The sequence below is a fragment of the Bubalus kerabau genome, chromosome 7, assembly GCF_029407905.1.
Source record: "Bubalus kerabau isolate K-KA32 ecotype Philippines breed swamp buffalo chromosome 7, PCC_UOA_SB_1v2, whole genome shotgun sequence".
Lineage (NCBI taxonomy): Eukaryota > Metazoa > Chordata > Mammalia > Artiodactyla > Bovidae > Bubalus > Bubalus kerabau.
This window is the reverse complement of record NC_073630.1, coordinates 39662468-39686357: the sequence shown is the minus strand read 5'-3', so window position 1 is coordinate 39686357 and position 23890 is coordinate 39662468. Positions and strand designations below refer to the sequence as shown.

Below are 23890 nucleotides of genomic sequence, written 5' to 3'. Positions count from 1 at the left end.
AGGCTCCTCCATTCATGGGATTCTCCAGGCAAGAGTACTGGAGTGGGGTGCCATTGCCTTCTCCACCATAAGTATACATATATCCCCGCCCTGTTGCGCCTTCTTCCCACTCCCCCATCCCACCCCCTAGGTTTTCTCAGAGCACTGGGGTGAGCCCCTGTGTTATGCGGCAGCTTTCCACTGGCTATCTGTTTCAGGCATAGTGATGTATGTATCCCAGCGCTACGCTCCAAATCTGCTCCTCCCTCTCCTTCCCTCACTGGGTCCGCAAGTCTGTTCTGTGTGTCTCTGTTCCTGCCCTGCAAATAAGCTCATAAGTGCCATTCCCATGGGTATTGTTTTAATACTCATGCATGCTGTGAAAAAAATATTTGGTCAGGAAACTTGGTGTATTTTAAAAATAGATTTGGGTGTTTTAAAAAATTTTTCTATTATAAATAGAATTTTAATTTCTAAATTGAATTACAAGTTGAGGAGAACATAGTCAAATGGAATTCTATTTGACACAGTATAACTAGCTGATATGAAATGGTATACAAATGCTTACCTTTCTCATAACGGATGTGTTGATAGGAGAGGATGAAGAAGGAATTTTATTCTTATGTTTTGTGTCTTTGCTTTACTTTTCCCATTGAATCTAAATACCTCTCAAATCTCTGAGTGGCTATGTTAATACGCTGCTTATGGAAAATAATACTTTAAAATCTTTTACATTTTTTCAGCAGTATTTAGTGTCTTATTTTACAAGAAACTATAGTGTGCTTAGAGTATAGATCATAAAGTTATACAGTGCTCCTTTTTATTTTTTAGAAATCACAAAGCTTTACAAATAAGGCAATGCATTACCTATGCTATGCTAAGTATGCTAAGTCACTTCAGTCGTGTCCGACTCTGTGTGACCCCGTAGACGGCAGCCCACCAGGCTCCCCCATCCCTGGGATTCTCCAGGCAAGAACACTGGAGTGGGTTGCCATTTCTTTCTCCAATGCATGAAAGTAAAAAGTGAAAGTGAAGTCGCTCAGTCGTGTCCGACTCTTAGCGACCCCATGGACTGCAGCCCACCAGGCTCCTCCATCCATGGGATTTTCCAAGCAATAGTACTGGAGTGGGGTGCCATTGCCTTCTCCATGCATTACCTAGACGTGCCTTTATAAATATTTAAATATACAGGGCAGGTTGTGAGTCTACACCATTGACCGTTTCAGGCAATGCCAGTCCCCGGTACATCCGCTGCACCACGTACTGTTTTCCCTGCACGTCAGATATGGCCAAGCAAGCTCAGATCCCATTAGCCGCCATCATCAAGCCCTTTGCCACGATCCCTTCGAATGAGGTAAGTGATGAAAATAGCAATTCAATAATTTAATAACTCTAAAATTCCTCTTTTGTCATTATTTTCCTGTATGTTTTTCTGTATCATAAACAGAAAACTGGAGTGTGAAACACATGTAGTCATTCAATTCATTAAGTAAACCAAGAACTGACCATATAGCACAGGGAACTCTGCTTAATGCTCTGTGGTGATTTAAATGGGAAGAAAACCCCAAAACGAGGGGGTGTGTGTATATACACATATGTATAACTGACTCACTTGGCTGTACCACAGAAGCTAACACAACATTATAAGGCAACTAAACTCCAATTTTTAAAAAGTAAGTCTAAGAAGAAAGAGAAAAAAATCTGATAAACTGTGTTTTTTTGGCATCATGTATTCCAAACACAGATGGGCTAGGTCTCTTTTTGGCCTGTTGTAACAATGCACATGAGCTGTAGCCTGCGAGACTCCTCTGTCCATGGAATTCTCCAGGGAAGAATACCGGAGTGGGTAGCCAGCCGTTCCCTTCTCCAGGGGATCTTCCCAACCCAGGGATCGAACCCAGGTCTCCTGCATTGCAGGCAGATTCTTTACCAGCTGAGCTACCAGGGAAGCCCCTGGTTTGTGTCATTGGAAAAGTCCCTCGTTCTGGGAAAGATTGAGGACAGAAGGAGAAGAGGGCGTCAGAGAATGAGATGGCCTGATGGCATCACTGATGCAGTGGACATGAACTTGGGCAGACTTTGGGGATGGTGAGGGACAGAGAAGCCTGGCATGCTCAGTCCATGGGATTGCAAAGAGTCGGGCACAACTGGTGACTCAGCAACAACAACAGCAATGCACATATACAGGAAATACAGACTGTCAGAAAATGACAGATGCCCAAACCTCTTGTGAAGTCTTTAGGCCCTAGCTCAGTACTGCAGCATCGAGGTGCTCTGGTAAAAGGAAGGTAATGCAGGCTGAGGTCCTTGGTCTTACTACATCTGCTTTAGTAATCACTGGGCCAGGATGCTTATAAGCCCCTGTCTAAACTCAGCAGGCAGAGAAGGCAATGGCACCCCACTCCAGTACTCTTGCCTGGAAAATCCCATGGACGGAGGAGCCTGGTTGGCTGCAGTCCATGGGGTCACGAAGAGTCGAACACGACTGAGCGACTTCACTTTCACTTTTCACTTTCATGCATTGGAGAAGGAAATGGCAACCCACTCCAGTGTTCTTGCCTGGAGAATCCCAGAGACGGGGGAGCCTGGTGGGCTGCAGTCTATGGGGTCGCGCAGAGTCGGACACGACTGAAGCGACTTAGCAGCAGTAGCAGCAAACTCAGCAGGATTAGAAAGCATGAGGTAGATCAATTGTATCTGTCAGCTGAGAAAGGTGTACCCAATTTATAGTTGCTATGCTGTATGCTATGCTCGGTTGCTTCAGTCATGTCTGACTCTTTGCTACCCCATGCCTGTAGCTCACCAGGCTCCTCTCATGGAGTGTTCCAGACAAGAATACTGGAGTACGTTGCCATTTCCTCCTCCAGGGGATCTTCTTGACCCAGGGATCAAACCCATGTCTCTGGCATTGGCAGGTGGATTCTTTATCACTGATCTGCCTGGGAAGCCCAAAGTTTATAGTTAAGTGGCGACAAAGTTAAGTGGTGTGTATTTAAGATCTCTGATATTAGGATGCTGTTAGTGGGTCCTGGGATTAGAACGTCCACTCTCTGTAGCTGCCGTTCCTCCTTTTTTGCCCCTGAGTGGTAGATGCCCACGTGCACATGGAGACAGACACGAGGTCCTGTAGCAAAGCCGGTCAGGTGGGGGCTGAAGGAAAGCCTTACTCGGACTGGAGCTGTGACTGTAACCTCGCGGTGGTCCAGTAAATTAGGCTGAGCTCTGGATTCTATTTGCTCGCTAAAAGCTGAAGTATATAGATGCTGTTCCCAAGTTAAACCTGATCTTGGCTCTGATCCTTTGAGATTGCTGACCTGTGCTTACCTAGTAGCACCTGAGCAAGAAGTAGAGCCTCTCTGCTGCTGCTGCTGCTAAGTCGCTCAGTCGTGCCTGACTCTTTGTGACCCCATAGACGGCAGCCCACCAGGCTCCCCCGTCCCTGGGATTCTCCAGGCAAGAACAATGGAGTGGGTTGCCATTTCCTTCTCCAGTGCATGAAAGTGAAAAGTGAAAGTGAAGTCGCTCAGTTGTGTCTGACTCTTCACAACCTCATGGACTGCACCCCACCAGGCTCCTCCGTCCATGGGATTCTCCAGGCGAGAGTACTGGAGTGGGGTGCCATTGCCTTCTCCAGAGCCTCTCTAAGAGAGAACAAATCTGTACTGTTTCTTGGGCCTGTCATGCCAGCTGGGACGGGGGGTAAAGTGACCTGGGAAGGGGTAGGGGGCTGCTGTATGACCCTTCAGAGAAGGAAGGAGGAGGAGAGAGGCAGTGTCCGCGTGCACAGTGGCTTCCATCCCCTTTGAGGTGTTCACTCAGTCTTTTTATGGGTGCAGCAGAATGCTGCCATCTCCGCTGAGAGCACAGTGAACTGGGTTAGAGTTGGGCATAGAAGAGGCACTGGGTTGTTCCTGGAAGCCAGTCTTACATGCAGTTATGGTCTCATAAATTGAGAAGTACATTCAGTATTTGCTTCTTTTAGGGATGGTGTCTTTTGTGATGGTCCCAGAAATTTAATGTAATGCTCCTAAGTGGAAGTAGAAGTGTTAGTTGCTCAGTCATGTCCAACTCTTTGTGACCCCAGGACTGTAGCCGCCAGGCTTCTCTGTCCATGGGATTTCCCAGGCAAGAATACTGGAGTAGATTGCCATTTCCTTCTCTAGGGGATCTTCCTGGTCCAGGGATCGAACCCACATCTCCCGAGTCTCCTGCATTGCAGGTGAATTCTTTACCACTATGCCACCGAGGAAGCCCCATCAGTTTTATCTACTTTTTTAGTGATGGACATCTGGCTATTTCTGCTTTTTGGCTTTTGTGAATAAAGCGGCTTCTATCAATATTCTAGTACAAGTGTTTCTATGGACATGTATTCATTTCTCTTGGATTAATACCTGTGAGTAGATTGCTGGCTAATGGGGATACATGTTTATTTAGGTTTATAACAAACTGCCAGACCATTTCCCAAAGTGGTTATATGATTTTGTAGTCTTTTCAACGTGGTATCAGAGTTGCAGTTGCTCTGCATTCTCTCCAACCTTTGGTATTGTCGTCTTTTTAATTTTAGCAGTTCTGACTGCTGTATAGTAGTATCTGTGAGAGAGATTTCTTAAATTTTAATCTTGATCCTTTGAATGAAATTTAAAGTGTTAGTGAATAATACATCAGTGTACATGCCACCGTCATTAACAGATGTTAACGTTTTGTCATATTTGACTAAGGTAATTTTCTAAGAATTAAAACTTCGTAGGATATCTCTTCTTCCCTCCCACTCTAGGCACAAACACTAATGAATTAGGTGTGTATCCTTCCTATACATGTGGATTTTATATATTTGACTTCATATATATGTGTCTATAACAATATGTAGTATTTTTTGCTTTTTAATGAATTGATTACTTTTAAATAGGTACCATACAAACATTCAAAAGATGAAAATGGTATACAGTGAAAAAGGTTCCTTTATACCCCTCCGCCCCACCCTTACAATTTTTACTCATTCTTTGTGATTCCGTCTAGAAATAAGTATGCATATACCAGCATATCAATATCCATCCTTTAAAAATAAATGTGTAAGTGACAGTATAGCATACTATCACCACTCCACCCCACCACTGGCTGGATGAAAGTCTGGGTCACCAAGCACTTAGGCCTTCTTGGCAGCCTTCCCTCTTGTGGTCTCCATGACGCCCTCCTGGTGTATCTTTTCCGGTCTCACAGGAAGGGAGCATTTTAGTTCCTTTTGTTATCATCCTGACTTCTAATCCTGGGGCCCATTAAGGCTTGAGTTTTGGGTTTCCTCTTTTTTTTTTTTTCTCTTTCTTTTTTATTTTTTAAAGTATGAAAATATAATAACACATTTATAGGAGACTTGGAAAATACAGAACAAAGTTACATATAGTTCCACTATATATTGCAATTATTTTTTTAAGTAGACAAATTAAGATTTTTAGTTGGAATTTCAATATCAAACTCTCAAAAATTAATAGAATGAATATATAGAAAAATAGAAAGATTTAGTAGACCTGAAAAGCACCATGAACCAATTCAACATAACAAAGATTTATACAGTTTTCACACAGTGGTAGGATAAACTGGGAGACACTGGAGTATATCCAGGGACATAAAACAAGTGCAAAAGTTTCTTGGTCTAAAGGTATTGAAATCATACAGTCTGTTCTCATGGAATTATGTTAAAAATCCGTATCAAAAGATATTTGAAAATAACTCGGGGTCTCCTCTTTTTTCTCTTAGACTCTATATCCCCCCAAAGACTAAGTATCATCTGTAACAGTTACTGATGAGAATAATAATGGTCATAACTTATAAAGCACTTAGTGAACACAGTTAGAAATGTTTTAAATATATGTTCATTTAGTTAATTCTCATAATAGCCTACTTATTGTTCCATTTTTGGTATAAGGAAACTGAGGCACAGAGTTAGATAACTCGTAAGACCAGTAGCTGTGAAGAAGGCTGAGTGCCAAAGAATTGACGCTTTTGAACTGTGGTGTTGGAGAAGACTCTTGAGAATCCCTTGGACTGCAAGGAGATCCAACCAGTCCATCCTGAAGGAGATCAGCCCTGGGATTTCTTTGGAGGGAATGATGCTAAAGCTGAAACTCCAGTACTTTGGCCACCTCATGCGAAGAGTTGACTCATTGGAAAAGACTCTGATGCTGGGAGGGATTGGGGGCAGGAGGAGAAGGGGACAACAGAGGATGAGATGGCTGGATGGCATCACTGACTCAATGGACGTGAGTCTGAGTGAACTCCGGGAGCTGGTGATGGACAGGGAGGCCTGGCGTGCTGCGATTCATGGGGTCGCAAAGAGTCAGACACGACTGAGCGACTGATCTGATCTGATCTGATCTGAAGACCAGTAGCTAATAAATGTTACCTAAGACCAGTGGCTACTAAGTAAGAGAGCTGGGATTCCAAGCCAGGTGGTCAGAAGCCAGGTCCTTAACTCTAAGTCACTGTACTATTGCTGTCCTTCATTCACTCCTGTATCTGTAGCCCCACCTTCACGTACCCAAATGCCTTTCAAGAATCTTTCCTTGGGTACCTCTTAGAACCCTCACACTTAACATGTTCAAAAGTGAATTTCTGATCTCTACACCCTAAACCTGTTCATTCTTCCACATATCCAAGCCCAAAGCTAAACAGTTATAGTTAATAATAGAGAATAAGGGGTATGCTGATTTTTAAAACATATTTATTTGGCTGCACCAGATCTTAGTCGTGGCATGTGGGATCTAGTTCCCTGACCAGGGATCAAACCTGGACCTCCTGCATTGGGAACATGGAGTCTTAGCCACTGGACCACCAGGGAGTTCCTGATATTTTATATTTATAACCTGTAATCAAGGAAATAAGTTTTAAAGTTTGTTTCTTGAAGGAAAATGGATTGCATGAATACTGTTATCCTCCTTCTGAATAGCATCCTAATTTCTTTTCCTCTAGAATAAATGACTTGCTTATTTTTAGGTATAGTAAAAGTTTAGGATTTTATTCCTTATATTGCCACTATTGCTGCAATTTTAAAAAAGATATCCTTCAAGATACCCTGATTTGGCATCTATCACAAGGATTTATTTAGTATAGCTTTTTTTTTTTTTCTAAGTCAGTTCTGTTGTTTGACAGAACCTTTAAAGCATGTCATTGTGTTAGCAACAGACTATAAAAATAAACCTAACCCAAGCAATTACTATCCAAGAATGTTCCCTGTGAGCATTTGCTTTGGAGATGTACGCTATTTCCAAGGACATATCTGTGTCATCTTTGTTTAATATTTCATGCTACTTACTATAAATTTTAACTTTTTTGGTATTTGTTTTAAGTGAAACCCATTACTATATTAATATAATTAAATATGAGGTATTTATTCAGCAAAAGTAATCAGTTATCTTGTAGGCTATTTTGCTTAGTAACCTGTGAATTTATTTTTGATGTTGTATTTTAAGAACTAAGGTAGAAATGGTAGATTTCTGGCAAAAATTATACTTAGTTCTTCATTTCCTTTAAAATAGGAATTTTTACATTTGCGGCAAGTACGTACATCATCTAGTTATACATAAAATTAAGTAATTTCACCTATAAAACAGATGGCAGAAACTTTTACTCCATTTGGGAATAGATTAAGGAATATCTGTGTAATTTTCTTAGATTAGAAATGGATATAATAGTCAAAGTAATTTCTTTTCTTATTGATTTAATCAGATACTTTTTTTATCCAGGACTTTAAACTTCACTTGATTTATAATCAACTATTAATTCTGTAGGAACTTAGCTGGACTTTAGGGACACAGGGAAAAACAAGACCAGTTATTCTTGTCTAAAACAGGTAGAAAATCTGGGACATAACTAATTTTTGTACAGTGTGAAAAAGTGAGAATAATCTTATTCTTTGGAGTTTAGGTTCAGAGAAATTGTACCTTAGTTATGACTTAATGCTATGAAAGTGCTGCACTCAATATGCCAGCAAATTTGGAAACCTCAGCAGTGGCCACAGGACTGGAAAAGGTCAGTTTTCATTCCAATCCCAAAGAAAGGCAATGCCAAAGCATGCTCAAACTACCGTACAATTGCACTCATCTCACACGCTAGTAAAGTAATGCTCAAAATTCTCCAAGTCAGGCTTCGGCAATATGTGAACCGTGAACTTCCAGATGTTCAAGCTGGGTTTAGAAAGGCAGAGGAACCAGAGATCAAATTGCCAACATCTGCTGGATCATCGAAAAACCAAGAGAGTTCCAGAAAAACATCTATTTCTGCTTTATTGACTATGCCAAAGCCTTTGGACTGTGTAGATCACCACAAACTGTGGAAAATTCTTCAAGAGATGGGAATACTAGACCACCTGACCTGCCTCCTGAGAAATCTGTATGCAGGTCAAGAAGCAACAATTAGAACTGGACATGGAAAAACAGACTGGTTCCAAATAGGAAAAGGAGTATGTCAAGGCTGTATATTGCCACCTGGCTTATTTAACTTATATGCAGAGTACATCATGAGAAAACCGCTGGGCTGGATAAAGCACAAGCTGGAATCAGGATTGCCGGGAGAAATATCGATAACCTCAGATATGCGGATGACACCACCCTTATGGCAGAAAGCAAAGAGGAAGTAAAAAGCCTCTTGATGAAAGTGAAAGAGGAGAGTGAAAACGTTGGCTTAAATCTCAACATTCAGAAAACTAAGATCATGGCATCCGGTCCCATCACTTCATGGCAAATAGATGGGGAAACAATTGAAACGGTGAGAGACTTTCTTTTCTTGGGCTCCAAAATCACTGCAGATGGTGACTGCAGCAGTGAAATTAAAAGACGCTTCCTCCTTGGAAGAAAAGCTATGACCAACCTAGACAGAACATTAAAAAGCAGAGACATTACTTTGCTGACAAAGGTCTGTCTAGTCAAAGCTATGGTTTTTCCAGTAGTCATATGTGGATGTGAGAGTTGGACTATAAAGAAAGCTGAGCACCAAAGAATTGATGCTTTTGAACTGTGATGTTGGAGAAAACTCTTGAGAGTCCCTTGGACTTCAAGGAGATTCAACCAGTCCATCCTAAAGGAGATCGGTCCTGAATGTTTGTTGGAAGGACTGATGCTGAAACTGAAACTCCAATACTTTGCCACCTGATGAGAAGAGCTGACTCATTTGAAAAGACCCTGATACTGGGAAAGATTGAGGGCAGGAGGAGAAGGGGCTGACAGAGGATTAATTGGTTGAATGGCATTACCAACGCGATGGACATGAGTCTGGGTAAACTCCGGGGGTTGGTGATGGACAGGGAGCCCTAATGTGCTGCCATCCATGGGGTCGCAAGGAGTCAGACACAACTGAGTGACTGAACTGAGCTGAACTGAGTATGACTTAATGGATAAGGGAATTTGTACTGTTATTAAATAGTTTAAATTATTTTTCTTCATGATTGTTCATAGTCTGATAGATTTGGTAGATATGAAGAATATGCCATTGGAAAGAAAAAGGGTTGGATGTCAGTGAACTGACAGATGGGGTTAACAAAAAAGGGAAAGACTGTCAGAGAAAAAATGAACACCAGCACATTACATCCACATCCGTCACCTACAGAAGGCACTGCCTGGTCATGCAGTAGTCTCAGCCAGTCTTGCTGGTGTGAGTTGGCAGAGTTTGGGCAGAGTTTCCACTGCTGTTTAATCCATCAAAGGGAAGAAAATCTGCTTCACGGTCATGGTTTGTGTGTCAACTTTTTAAAAGGAAGCCAGCAGCTTGCGAAAAAGGTGTTATCTGAGTTTTATAGATGAAGAAGTTCTACAGGTTATGGGGCAATTAAAATCACACAGTAAAATCATTGCTAATAAGTAATGCTGTGGAAATCAAGGTTCCAAATTCCAAGTTCTTTCAGCAATATCTGGCTTACTGAGGTTTTATTTAAACACATAAAATAACATTCTTTTTTCTTGTTAGCAGAGATCTTTTGCTCCTGAAAACTTGTGGGTTAGCTTGACATGTCCACCTTAGACCTCTTTTCTTGAAGTCTTTTTATTTCACGTTACTGCTTACTGCTCCTTAATGGCAGAGCCCATCTGGACTGCAGCAGTGGGCTGGGCATACTGTAGAGGTCCTGGCCGAACAAATGCATTCTCCTGAGGGCTGGACAGACATTTAAAAGGCAAAGACAGACCAAACTGCTGAACAGTAGCTGAGTTCTCTAGGTATATTAGGCTTCTAACAAACTCTGTGAATACAGAAAAAAAAAATCATTTCAGAGGTTGTCAATGTATTCTATCACCTATTAATGTGATAGCTGTATATTCTGTCATACTAATGAGAAAGGTTATATTTCATTTTAAAGAGCAGAACAGAAAAGTAAGCAGGGAGACTATTTTAATAGTTAATATTTTTTTTAGTTTTTGGCTGTGCTGGGTCTCTTTCTCTAGCTGTGACGAGCGGGGTCTGCTCTTCCTTGCAGCGCGGGCTGCTCACTGCTGGGGCTTCTCGTTGCCCAGCGCAGGCTATCAGTGCACCACGAGCTTTGTTAGCTACACAGGCTTGGTAGTTGGAGCTCCCAGGCTCCAGAGCAGAGGCGTAGCAGTTGTGGTGCGTGAGCTCGGCTGCTCCATGGCATGTGGAATCTCCCCGGACCAGGGATCAAGCCCATGGCCCCTGCATTGGCAGGTGGACTCTTATACTGTCTACCACTGGAGAAGTCCTAGGAAGAATTTTTGATCATATAAAGGTACTTAAGAAACCATGTTAAAAAACAGACTACTTTCTCCAAAGCACAGTAGATAGTAAGCATAATGTGGAACACTGGGCCAGGAAGCAGGAAATGTAGGTCTGTGCTGTACCTTGTATTATGACCTTAAGCTTCCATTCCCAAGAGGGAGAAGCCTGTTCTGACGTTCTGTAAATCTCAAAGGCTAATGTCTACCTTCCTTTTCCACTGTTTCTTAGGTTTTCAGCATGGATTACCATGTATTTGTCACACATCCTGTATGTTATTAGAAATTCATGTGAACATTTTCAAGCCAACCCAAAGGGGTTTCATTAATATTATACTTTTAGTATAAGAAACCTATAGTATATTATTTACTTAAAAAGTACATAAAGATTGGGAAACTAGGCATTTTTATATCTAACCCCGATTTAGCTAGCTTTAGTTATAAATATTCTCTGCAGTGAAACTGATTACTGCATAAGACTGTGTCCTAAGGAACTTAAAGACTTATATCTTAAATTATTTTAAAATGAATGCTTCAAAAGCCTGAATCTATTTTTAACATGTGTATCATAATCTTAAATTGTTTGCTTTAATGCAGTATTTTAAAAGTATTAACATAAGAACTTGGAAACATAGATTTATGTACTCACGTAGAAATAGAATTATGAACGTAAGATTTAAAATATTTAATGTATAAAGTTAAATTAGAAACTGAATCTTATCCCTTAAGGATTTTGGCCACTGTTTGTATACTGCTATGAGAAAGTACTATGAAAAAGAGCTCAGCAGCTGGAGAACAGAATGTTATCCCTTTTTAGAATGGTGTTACAGCAGACACACAGAGCTGCCACATTTGTCAGGGCAAAGGTTGTTAGGATCCTATTTTAAGTTACGGTTTAGAAAGTTAAATACACCAACCTTATTTTTTCAATCTTGAAATTATTCATATAAATATTTCTTTTATTAAATGGAGAATTATGTTGGGAGAAACAAGAAGAAAAGAGAAAGCATTCTTCCTTGGTTTGATTTTCAGTGAATCCATAAGTGGGTTTTATGACCTTTGGTGCCTGGCAACTGAGTGTTGTGGTTATTGAGTCACTCAGTTGTGTTCGATGTTTTGCAACCCCATGGACTGCAGCACACCGGGCTTCCCCATCCTTCACTATCTCTGAGAGTTTGCTCAAACTCATGTCCATGATGATGGACATGAGTCGATGATGTCATCCAACATCTGTTGCCCCCTTTTCCTCTTGCTGTCAATCTTTCCCACCACCAGGGTCTTTTCCAATGAGTCTGCTCTTCTCATCAGGTGGGCAAAGTATTGGAACTTCAGCTTCAGCATCAGTCCTTCCAGTGAATATTCAGGGTTGATTTCCTTTAAGATTGGCTTGTTTGATCTCCTTGCAGTCCAAGTTACTCTCAAGAGCCTTCTTCCAGCACCACAGTTCAAAAGCATCAGTTCTTCGGCACTCAGTTTCTTTATGGTCCACTTCTCACATCAGTACATGACTACTGGAAAAACCATAGCTGTGACTGTACGGAACTTTGTTGGCAAAGTAATGTCTCTGCTTTTTAATATACCGTTTAAGTTCATCATAACTTTTCTTCCAAGGAGCAAGCATCTTTTAATTTCATGGCTACAGTCTGTCCACAGTGATTTTGGAGCCCAAGAAAATAAAAGTCAGCCACTGTTTCCATTGTTTCCCCATCTGTTTTCCATGAAGTGATGGGACCAGATGCCATGATCTTAGGTTTTTGAATGTTGAGTTTTAAGCCAACTTTTTCACTCTCCTCTTAAACCTTCATCAAGAGGCTCTTCAATTCCTCTTCACTTTCTGCCATTAAGGTGGTATCATCTGCATATCTGAGGTTATTGATATTTTTCCCAGCAATCTTGATTCCAGCTTGTGCTTCATCCAGCCTGGCATTTCACATGATGTACTCTGCATATAAGTTAAATAAGCAGGCTGACAGGATACGGTCTTGACGTACTCCTTTCCCGATTTGGAACCAGTCTGTTGTTTCATGTCTGACTCTTGCTTCTTGACCTACATACAGATTTCTCAGGAGGCAGGTAGTGTGGTCTGGTATTCCCATCTTTTTAAGAATTTTCCAGTTTGTTGTGATCCACACAGTCAAAGGCTTTAGTGTAGTCTATGAAGCAGAAGTAGATGTTCTTTGGAATTGTCTTGCATTTTCTATAATCCAGCAAATGTTGGCAATTTGATCTCTGGTTCCTCTGCCTTTTCTAAATCCAGCTTATACATCTGGAAATTTTCATTTCACGTACTATTGAAGCCTGGCTTGAAGGATTTTGAGCATTACTTTGATAGCATGTGAAGTGAGTACAATTGTGTGGTAGTTTGAACATTCTTTAGCATTGCCCTTCTTTGGGATTGGGATGAAAACTGACCTTTTCCAGTCCTGTGGCCACTACTGAGGTTTCCAAACTTGCTGGCATATTGAGCGCAGCACTTTCACAGCATCATCTTTTAATATCTGAAACAGCCCAGCTGGAATTCCATCAGCCCCACTGTCTTTGTTCATAGTAAGGCCCACTGGACTTCACACTCCAGGATGTCTCTTCTAGGTGACTGGTCACACCATGGTGGTTATCTGAGTCATTGAGACCTTTTTTGTCCAGTTCTGTGTATTCTTGCCACCTCTTCTTAATCTCTTCTGCTTCTCCTGGGTCCATACTGTTTCTTTTTCTTGATTGGGCCCATCTTTGTGTGAAATGTTCCCTTCATATGTACAGTGTCCAAGACCAGGCTCCCTGGGTGTGGAACAGTGGGCATCCACAGACAGCCACCGCAGCTGAGGAAGTATTTTAGAGCCTCTCACTATCATTTTATCATTTATCTCACTATCATTTTATCATTTATCACTATCACTATCAATTCTAAGGCCCGCATTTTCTCACACTTTAACATTTCTAAAATAGGAGTATGTCTTACTAACAGTGACTTCTTAGCATTATGTCATGATAAGTTGGAAGCTTTGATGGGATTTTAGAATCATTGAAATACATTTGTGTACCCTGCTTGATGATTTCTAACTCCAGTTATGTTTTGTAGTAATTACTGGGACTTGAAGTTTACATAGTTGATGTGTCTTCTCAGTGGTAAAGTATGAGAAAGTAAAAAATTTAAAGATTTTTATTTGAAAGTTTCCTGAGCAACAGGTTCTCACTGAATAAAAGGCTTAACAATTTTTTTAAAATAAAGTCCTATTTTTAAGGAAGGAAGAAAAAGAAAGCCTGTGCAAACCTGTAGTTTGGAATTCTTTCATGGAATATTTGAAAATGACACCCGAGCTTGTCTGGTGCGTGAATGATTGGGGCGTGATTCTCTGGCAGGAGATGAGCATCATATGGGCAGTGTGGTACGGGTAGGAGCTTGGGCGTCAAATGAAGTTGAGTGCACAAACTGACTGTGAAAAATTTTCCATAGCGTTTTTAAACCTCACTTCTCTCATAAAATTATTGCACCACTTAACACTTAATTTAAAAATAAGCTGGTATGAGAAATGAGTATCATTGGTTACCACTGTTTGCTGTACAGAATTAAATTCTTCTTTGGAAAATTTCATTTAATCCAACATTCATTGGTTTGGGGTGTCTACTGTGTGCAAGGAAGAGAAGTATGAAAACTGGGGTAGCTTCCGTTCACCTGCAGTGTACACACCCAAGAGAGATACAGCCAAACCCGTCCAGTGATTGTAATGCCTGTCTCACGTAAGAAGGAGCAGACTGGCACGGGTGCCACAGCTTGTGTTCATGTAAGAAGGGAAGAGCTACTCATTTACGTTTTGGAAAAGAAATGTTTCGTGGTCTCTGTCATTTGATATTATATTGCTATTTTCTATTTTTTACTATTCAAATGAAAAACACCCACCATTACAATTACATAAAAATGTCTTTAGCTTTTGTTTCTTCATAAGGTGCTTCATGGGCACTTGCTGGAATAATTTTCCCTCAACCTCCTTCACACTATCCTGCCCTTTTAGCCTAGTTAATTGCTGTTCACCTTTTAAATTTCAGTTCAAGGTCACCTCCTCAGGAGAGCTTTCGAGAATTCCCCGCATTATACTCCCTGGAGCTCTATTACTGTGTATCACAGTTTGCAATTGTGTATTTTTTGTTTTTGACTCCTGTTTTTCTCCCATTAGATTCCATGAGGGTAGGGACCACCTGTAATTTTTTCCCACTATTTCGTTTCCCAAGACCTAAAACAGTTCCTGAGAATTTTTGCGCCAAATAAATATTTAATTGGATAGTTTCATTACATGGTATCATTAGTGTATGGAAGTAAATTGGAATTTTGAGACCAGGTAATTTGAAGAGTTTGCCGACTTAAACAAAATGCACAATATGAGAATTATGAGTTGTTTTATTTGGGGGCAAAATAAAGACCATAGCCTGGGAGATAGCATTTCAGATACCTCAGAGAAACTGCTTTAAAGAGATGGGAGGAAGGTCAGTATATATGTAATTTTGGAGAAGGGGGAGTACATGAATCAAGCACAGGTTTTTGTAAAGAAGGTATCTGCTGGGCATGTGAAGGTGTCTACTGGTCATATGAAGGTGTCTGCTGGTCTAGTGAGGGTGTGCGCTGGCCATGTGAAGGTGTCTCCTGGTCATATGAAGGTGTCTGCTGGTCTAGTGAAGGTGTCTGCTGGTCTCGTGAGGGTGTCTGCTGGTCTAGGGAATGTGTCTGCTGGTCTAGTGAAGGTGTCTGCTGGTCTCGTGAGGGTGTCTGCTGGTCTAGGGAAGGTGTCTGCTGGTCTAGGGAAGGTGTCTGCTGGTGTCGTGAGGGTGTCTCCTAGTCTAGTAAGGCTGTCTGCTAGTCATGTGGAGCAGTTATCACCAAAAGAATTTTAGTGCTCTTCTAGATACAGGAGATCTAAGAATTGAGCTCATGGCTCCTGAAAATACCTCTCTGAAGACCTGTTCTACCGGCTTTTCCCAAAGCTCGAGCGCCTCCTTTCTGCTCTGCACCCTGGACTCCTTTCCAGGGGTGGTGAAGTCAGCAGCCACAGCAGCACAATTTAATTCTTGTAGAGGTCGATGGCAGGTGCCAGTTTGGAGGTGACAAGAGTTTCTATGCTCAAACACTTACTGAGCACCTACTTTACATAGAAATGCTGCATTTGGTACTAAACAAGTTCCAAGGAAATTTAAGAAGGAGCTGCCAATCCAGGAGCCAAATTGTGCCAACTAGGATAACAACTGCTTAAAAAAATTTCATAAGGTTAGCTTAGATTTCACTTTATTCTCCCTCCAGTGTTTCTTTTCATATCATCTCCCTATAAAGTGAAAGTGTGTGTGTGTGTGTGTGTGTGTGTTGGGGGGGAGGATAAATGAGACATGTTAAAAAGAGAAGATTAAAATCTTTAAAATGTTATTCATTGGGAAAATAAGAGCATGTTTAATGTTCTTGAACAATATGTCTGCAAAATACAGAAAGAGAACAGAAGAGCCATATGGTATGGTAAAACAGAAGAGCCATAATAATAAACTCTAGTGAATGTAGATATCATGGAATTCATCTGCAGAGTTCACTCTCCTTAATCCAGAACTGAATTGATATATGTCATAGTCTTTAACATGGGAACGAGATTTAAATTTCTTTTTGTTTGCTACATTCCATACTGTCTTCTCTTCTGTAGTTTAAAAAGTTTTCAAAAACTCTTTTATCTAAATACTTCTTACAAACTTACAATTTCATCTACATTTCTCATTTTCCTATAGAAAAAGGAATAGACTATTAGCTCATACTTATCAGTTTTTATTACTTGTTTGATAAATTAAGAATCATCTTTCTTCTCCTTCCAGCTCACTGTTCATGCATAATAAATATATAAATGTATTTATTTCTCCAGTTGCTTTCAAGCTGGTCACATACATTTTTTAAATTAAAATTTTCTTAACTTTTTTTACAACCCTATTTTCAGGTTTTACCTCCAGATGGCTTTTGTCTGTTTGCCCAGATCAAATTAACTCACAAAAGATGATTGGCCGCATCACTTGGAGCAGACCGGCCGGGGCACGGGGCTGCCCTCCCATGGGCACTGACAGCGGGTTGGACTGTGTGACTCTTGCAGTCCTGTGTTTTTTCCCCACTCTAAAAGCAGTTCATACAAAAAGCTTCAGATAATCTTGGATAAATGTAGAGCTTCTGTAGGTGTAAACTGTGAAAAGAAAAATGGTAATTTGACTTTTGTGATATCCTTATATACAGAGTTAGTTATATAATTGTATAATAACATAATGATTTTAGGAATTTTTCAATTGTTTTATACATAATGAGGGCAATAATACATTGTTATGTGATATGAGCAGTGTCCATTTTTATGAAGAATCAATTTATTTCAACAAGGATTTTTTAATTGACATACAGTTGATTTACAAAGTTCTGTTAGTTTGAAGTGTACAGAACAATGATTTAGTTATTCATACATATATATCCAAGAAAAAAAGGCAAAATGGCTGTCTGAGGAGGCCTTACAAATAGCTGAGAAAAGAAGAGATGCTAAAGGCAAAGGAAAAAAGGAAAGATATAAGCATCTGAATGCAGAGTTCCAAAGAAGAGCAAGGAGAGATAAGAAAGCCTTCCTCAGCAATCAATGCAAAGAAATAGAGGAAAACAACAGAATAGGAAAGACTAGAGATCTCTTCAAGAAAATTAGAGATGCCAAGGGAACATTTCATGAAAATGTGGTCACAATAAAGGATAGAAATGGTATGGACCTAACAGAAGCAGAAGATATTAAGAAGAGGTGGCAACAATATACAGAAGAACTGTACAAAAAAAGATCTTCATGACCCAGATAACCACGATGGTGTGATCACTCACCTAGAGCCAGACATCCTGGAATGTGAAGTCAAGTGGACCTTAGGAAGCATCACTATGAACAAAGCTAGTGGAGTGATGGAATTCCAGTTGAGCTGTTTCAAACCCTAAAAGATGATGCTGTGAAAGTGCTGCACTCAATATGCCAGCAAATTTGAAAAACTTAGCAGTGGCCACAGGACTGGCAAAGGTCAGTTTTCATCCCAATCTCAAAGAAAGGCAATGCCAGAGAATGCTCAAACTACCACCCAATTGCACTCATCTCATATGCTAGTAAAGTAATGCTCAAAATTCTCCAAGTCAGGCTTCAACAATATGTGAACCATGAACTTCCAGATGTTCAAGCTGGTTTTAGAAAAGGCAGAGGAACCAGAGATCTAATTGCCAACATTCGTTGGATCATTGAAAAAGCAAGAGAGTTCCAGAAAAACATCTATTCCTGCTTTATTGACTATATCAAGGCCTTTGACTGTGTGGATCACAACAAATTGTGGAAAACTCTGAAAGAGATGGGAATACCAGACCACCTGACCAGCCTCCTGAGAAACCTATATGCAGGTCAGGAAGCAACAGTTAGAACTGGATATGGAATAGCAAACAGACTGGTTCCAAATAGGAAAAGGAGTACGTCAAGTCTGTATATTGTCACCCTGCTTATTTAACTTATATGCAGAGTACATCATGAGAAACGCTGGGCTGGATAAAGCACAAGCTGGAACCAAGATTGCCGGGAGAAATATCAATAACCTCAGATATGCAGATGATACCACCCTTATGGCAGAAAGTGAAGAAGAAATAAAGAGCCTCTTGATGAAAGTGAAAGAGGAGAGTGAAAAAGTTGGCTTAAAGCTGAACATTCAGAAAACTAAGATCATGGTGTCTGGTGCCATCACTTCATGGCAAATGGATGGGGAAACAGTGGAAACAATGGCAGACTTTATTTTGGGGGGCTCCAAAATCACTGCAGATGGTGATTGCAGTCATGAAATAAAAGACGCTCACTCCTTGGAAGAAAAGTTATGACCAACCTAGACAGCATATTAAAAAGCAGAGGCATTACTTTGCTGACAGAGGTCCATCTAGTCAAAGCTGTGGTTTTTCCAGTGGTCATGTATGGATGTGAGAGTTAGACTGTGAAGAAAGCTGAGCACCGAAGAATTGATGCTTTTGAACTGTGGTGTTGGAGAAGACTCTTGAGAGTCCCTTGGACTGCAAGGAGATCCAACCAGTCCATTCTAAAGGAGATCAGTCTTGGGTGTTCATTGGAAGGACTGATAGTGAAGCTGAAACTCCAATACTTTGGCCACCTGATGCAAAGAACTGATTCATTGGAAAAGATTCTGATGCTGGGGAAGATTGAAGGCAGGAGGAGAAGGGGACAACAGAGGATGAGTCGGTTGGATGGCATCACGGACACAATGGGCATGGGTTTGAGTAAGCCCCGGGATTTGGTGATGGACAGGGAGGCCTGGCGTGCTGCAGTCCATGGGGTCGCAAAGAGTGACTAAACTGAACTGAACATATATATCTGGGCTTCCCCGGTGGTTTAGCAGTAAAGAATCTGCCTACAGTGCAGGAGCCTCAGGAGACATAGGTTTGATTCCTGAGTTGGAGGAAATGGCAACCCACTCCAGTATTCTTGCCTGGAGAATCTATGGACAGAGGAGCCTGGAAGGCTACAGTCCATGTGGTCTCAGAGAGTCAGACACGACTGAAGTGACTTAGCACGCATGCACCCATATATCTATTTTTATCAAATTCTTTTCCTTTAGAGGTTATTATAAAATAGTATAATTTCCTGTGCTAAACAGTAGGTCCTTATTGGTTATCTATTTTATGCATAGTAGGATGTATATGTTAATCCCAACCTCCTAATTTATCTCTTCTCCACTTTTCTCCTTTGGTAACCATAAGTTTGATATTTGTCTGTGGCTTACTTCCCTTAGTATGCTAATCTCTGCTGCTGCTGCTGCTAAGTCACTTCAGTCATGTCCGAGTCTGTGCGACCCCATAGATGTCAGCCCACCAGGCTCCTCTGTCCCTGGGATTCTTCAGGCAAGAACACTGGAGTGGGTTGCCATTTCCTTCTCCAATGCATGAAAGTGAAAAGTGAAAGTGAAGTCGCGCAGTCGTGTCCAACCCTTAGCGACCCCATGAACTGTAGCCCACCAGGCTCTTCCGTCCATGGAATTTTCCAGGCAAGAGTACTGGAGTGGGTTGCCATTGCTTTCTCCGATGCTAATCTCTAAATCTATCCATGTTGCTGCAAATGGCATTGTTTCATTCTTCTTTGTAACTCATATTCCATTGTATACATGTGCCACATCTTTATCTAGTCATCTTTTGATGTACGTTTAGGCTGCTTCCATGTCTTGGCTATTGCATATAGTGCTGCTATGAAAGTTGGGGTGCATGTATCTTTTCAAATTAGAGTTTTGTCCAGATGTATGCCTAGAAGTGGGACTGCAGGGTCAGATCATGTGGTAACTCTGTTTTTGGTTTTTAAAGGATCCTCCGTACTGTTTTTTATGGTCGCTCTTCAATTTGCATTCCCAGCGGGGTAGGAGGGTTCCTTTTTTTTACACCCTCTCCAGCATTTATTATTTGTACACTTTCTGATAGTGGCCATTCTGACTCCTGTGAGGTGAAATCTCATTGTAGTTTTGATTTGCATTCTCTAATAATTAGCAATGTTGAGCATCTTTTCTTGTGCCTTTTGGAGAAATGTCTGTTTAGATCTTCTGCCCATTTTTTGATTGTTTTTTGTTTTTGTATTTTTTTTTTTTTTTGACATTGAGTTATATGAGCTGTTTGTATATTTCGGAAATCAGTCCCTTGTTGGTTGCATCATTGCAAATATTTTATCCCATTCTGTGGGTTGTCTTCATTTTGTCTATGGCTTTCTTTGCTGTGTAAAAGCTTTTGCATTTAATTAGGTCCCATTTGTTTATTTTTGTTTTTATTTTCATTCCTATCGGAGACAGAGCCAAAAAGATATTGCTGTGATATATATCAAAGAGCGTTTTGCCTATGTTTTCCTCTAGGAATTTTTAGTATCCAGTCTTACATTTAGGTCTTTAATTTGTCTTAAGTTCATTTTTGTATATGGTGTTAGAGGATATTCTAATTTCATTCTTTTCCATGTAGCTGTCCATCTTTCCCAGAACTGTTTATTAAAGACTATCTTTTCTCCATTGTAGATTCTTGCCTCCTTTGTCATAGATTAACTGACCCTAGGTCTGGTCTGAAATAGCTCAGTCATGTCCGACTCTTTCGCGATCCCATGGACTGTAGCCCACCAGGCTCTTCCATCTGTGGAATTCTCCAGGCAAGAATACTGGAGTGGGTTGCCATGCCCTTCTCTGGGAGATCTTCCCAACCCAAAGATCAAACTCAGGTCTGCACTGCATTAATTATCTGAGCCACCATATGTGCATGGGTTTCTTTCTTTCTATCCTATTCAACAAGGATTTAATTCAGCAAACGTTTACTCTTTACCCATTGTGTGCCACATACTCTTCATGGTCCTGGGATATGTCAGTGAACAGTATAGACAAAAAAAATCTCTGTCCTCATGGAGCTAGCATTTTAATGGAAAGAAGAAAGACAACGAACCTAGTAATAAGAAAATTATTGAACAGATGGAGGAAGGAAAAAGTAGAGCAGGTCAGGGGATGGGGGCAGCCTGGGGAAGGGGCAGAGGGCAGGCTTCAGATTGCATGGGGTGGGCAGTAGACCTGATTGAGAAGGTGTCATTCGAATACAGACTGGGCTCATGCTTAGGGGGGACTGTCTTGAAGTGTTTCCATAGCCACAAAGAAGTGAGATACATGGAGGGAAGACTTTGGCTAACTTGTAATTCTGTCAGAAAGACAAAGGAAGTTGGCCTCTGAGCTTATTATCTTTAACACTTTCATCTTTAAAGTGGAGCATTTTACATTTTTTTGAGAAACAAAAACCTGCCAATTATTTTGTTATGGAAGAAACAAGCTTGATTCATAGGATTTTTAAGTCTACAATATATTTGCATTATCTGTGGGCCACTCTGTGTTCTTATAGCGATGAAACATGGCTTCAGTCAGTGGCCTATGATCAGACAACAAAATATGATTCTTCCTTAGGGACCAAAGAAAAATTATAATAGGTCAAAGTTTAAAAGAAATGTGGGAAAATGTCTTTTAACTATAGAATCCCTGGATAACATGGCTCCTTGAGATGGAATGTCTTCCTCAAGTTTTCAACATGTGTTCCAGTAGGAACAGTAACACTGATCTTTGCAAATATACCCATAACTTGAACGGAGAAGGCAGTGGCACCCCGCTCCAGTACTCTGGCCTGGAAAATCCCATGGACGGAGGAGCCTGGTGTGCTGCAGTCCATGGGGTCACTGAGTCGGACACGACTGAGCGACTTCACATTCACTTTCACTTTCATGCCTTGGAGAAGGAAATGGCAACCCACTCCAGTGTTCTTGCCTGGAGAATCCCAGGGACGGGGGAGCCTGGTGGGCTGCCCTCTATGGGGTCGCACAGACTTGGACACGACTGAAGCGACTTAGCAGCAGCAGCAGCAGCAGCCATAACTTGAAAGACTACGTCAACACAATCCAATCCCAAAAGACCGTTTTTTTTGCCTAAGAGTTATTTCTCATGGTTTGTAATTTTGTCATGAACTAGGACTTCCATTCAGGGAAACTGATGTGATGGTGCTCTCTGACCTGCACTGCCAGTTGTTTTCCCTTTGCATCCCTGGGCGCCCTGTCACCAGGAGCAGCCCCATAGACTGCAGCATATGGTCTGACTTGACCTTCCTCCTGAAAAGCCTCGTGCTATTGGAGGGCCTTGGGAGGAAAGTCACAGCTATGTTGGCTTTATGATGCTGTTGGCCATTGCAAGAGAAGAGGCTCCTGGTCTGCTTATTTTTGCGTACCTTGGGATCAACTTACCATCCTAGGGTTTTTCACACCCAGACCTGGCCTTCTGTGATGAAAGGACTGGCAAATATATCCAAGCATGACTTCTGTATTTTCCTTCTTCCTTCATTTTTCTTTTTCATTCTGTTTGTCCTTTTTTCCCTCCCTGTTTTTCTTGTCATCCGTTCAACAAGTATTTATTGAGAATTTACTCTGAAACGTGCACCATTAGGAATCAGTGGTGAACCTGAGGTTACTTAAGCAGTTAAGGAATGGACTTTTTTTAGTTAGAAATTTAGAAGTAATATTCAAACATCTTTTGATGTTTATTTTTAAAAGAGATTTTAGGGATTGAATAAAATACAGCCGATGATGAAACAAACAGAAATTCTAAAAGTTCCTCATGGTAATTCTAACGAATTTACTAATCAGCAGGTTTGGGAACCAGTACCAGTCATTCTTCCCATTCCATTGTTTTAGTTTTGTGAAAGGTGAGATCCTGACTGGTTTGAGATGAGAGAGGAGAGGAATGTAGTGGAGGCGGGGGAGGAGAGTGAAGCCTGAGCAGTCAGGATATGCTGCTCTGTCTGGCTTTGAGCATCCTCCCCAGAATCCCTCCAGCCCTCCTGTTCATCTTCCTTCTTCTCAGCTCAGCCTGGCTCCTGCCTGCGGGCCACCACCTTCCCCCAGCTCAGGCTTTTCTTCCTGAGCCATGCCGCGCTCTCTGTTCTGTCGTCAGTGGAAATGCAGCTCCTCGTAACTCCCCACCGTGAAAGAATCCTTTACCCGCCCCCCTCCCCCAAGGAGCAGTTTCTTCTTTTATTTCTGCCTTTGGTTTACCATCTATCATGAACTGCCCTGGGCTTGGGACAGCATATTTGCGGGTACCTGGTAGATATTTTGTTTGTTCATTCAAAAGCCGTCGACTGCCCATTCTCTCAGGAATTGCTCTGTAGGAGAAACACCAATTAAACAAACAAACAAAAGGTGTTAGGCCTGTAAGGCACGGGTCTGAGAATTTGGTAGTGATGCTCGGAAGTAAAGCACTGTGAAGGGTGCTGTCAGGAGCAAGGCCCAGTGGCAACGCACAGCTGAAATGCCTGAGCCAGTGCTGAGGGGCTGGTTGGGACCTGGTCCCGGTTTAGATAAAGGCCCTGGGAACATGTCAGGAGGAGAGATGGACGCTCTTTTCATTGTAGCAGGAGGGAGAAAAGGAAACGTTAAGTAGGTGCTGGTACGTTCATGGGTGTTCCTATCTGAGGTATTGTTTTCCTTTGTGAGCGAGGAGGGGAAGCTATCTGCTGAGGGAGGTGGGAGGAGAGCTTATTTGAAGGATTCAGTGAAACCGAAAAGACATAAAATAGCTCCTGTAGAGAGAGAGCGAGAGGAGACACTTCAAGGGTCCCAGGGACCACTGAGGGCTTGGTGGTGGACCGT

The 23890-nt window shown here is 41.3% G+C and overlaps 1 protein-coding gene across 4 annotated transcripts in view; it reads left to right on the top strand.

The window, feature by feature from the left end:
• Positions 1 to 23890, top strand: part of SEC24D (SEC24 homolog D, COPII coat complex component) — a 115479-nt gene that overhangs the window by 39325 nt on the left and 52264 nt on the right. For all 4 annotated transcript variants that reach the window (XM_055588044.1, XM_055588045.1, XM_055588042.1 and 1 more), the window contains exon 8: positions 1206 to 1333. In XM_055588044.1, coding sequence (XP_055444019.1) covers positions 1206 to 1333 — 128 coding nt within the window. The remainder of the gene's footprint in view (positions 1 to 1205; positions 1334 to 23890) is intronic.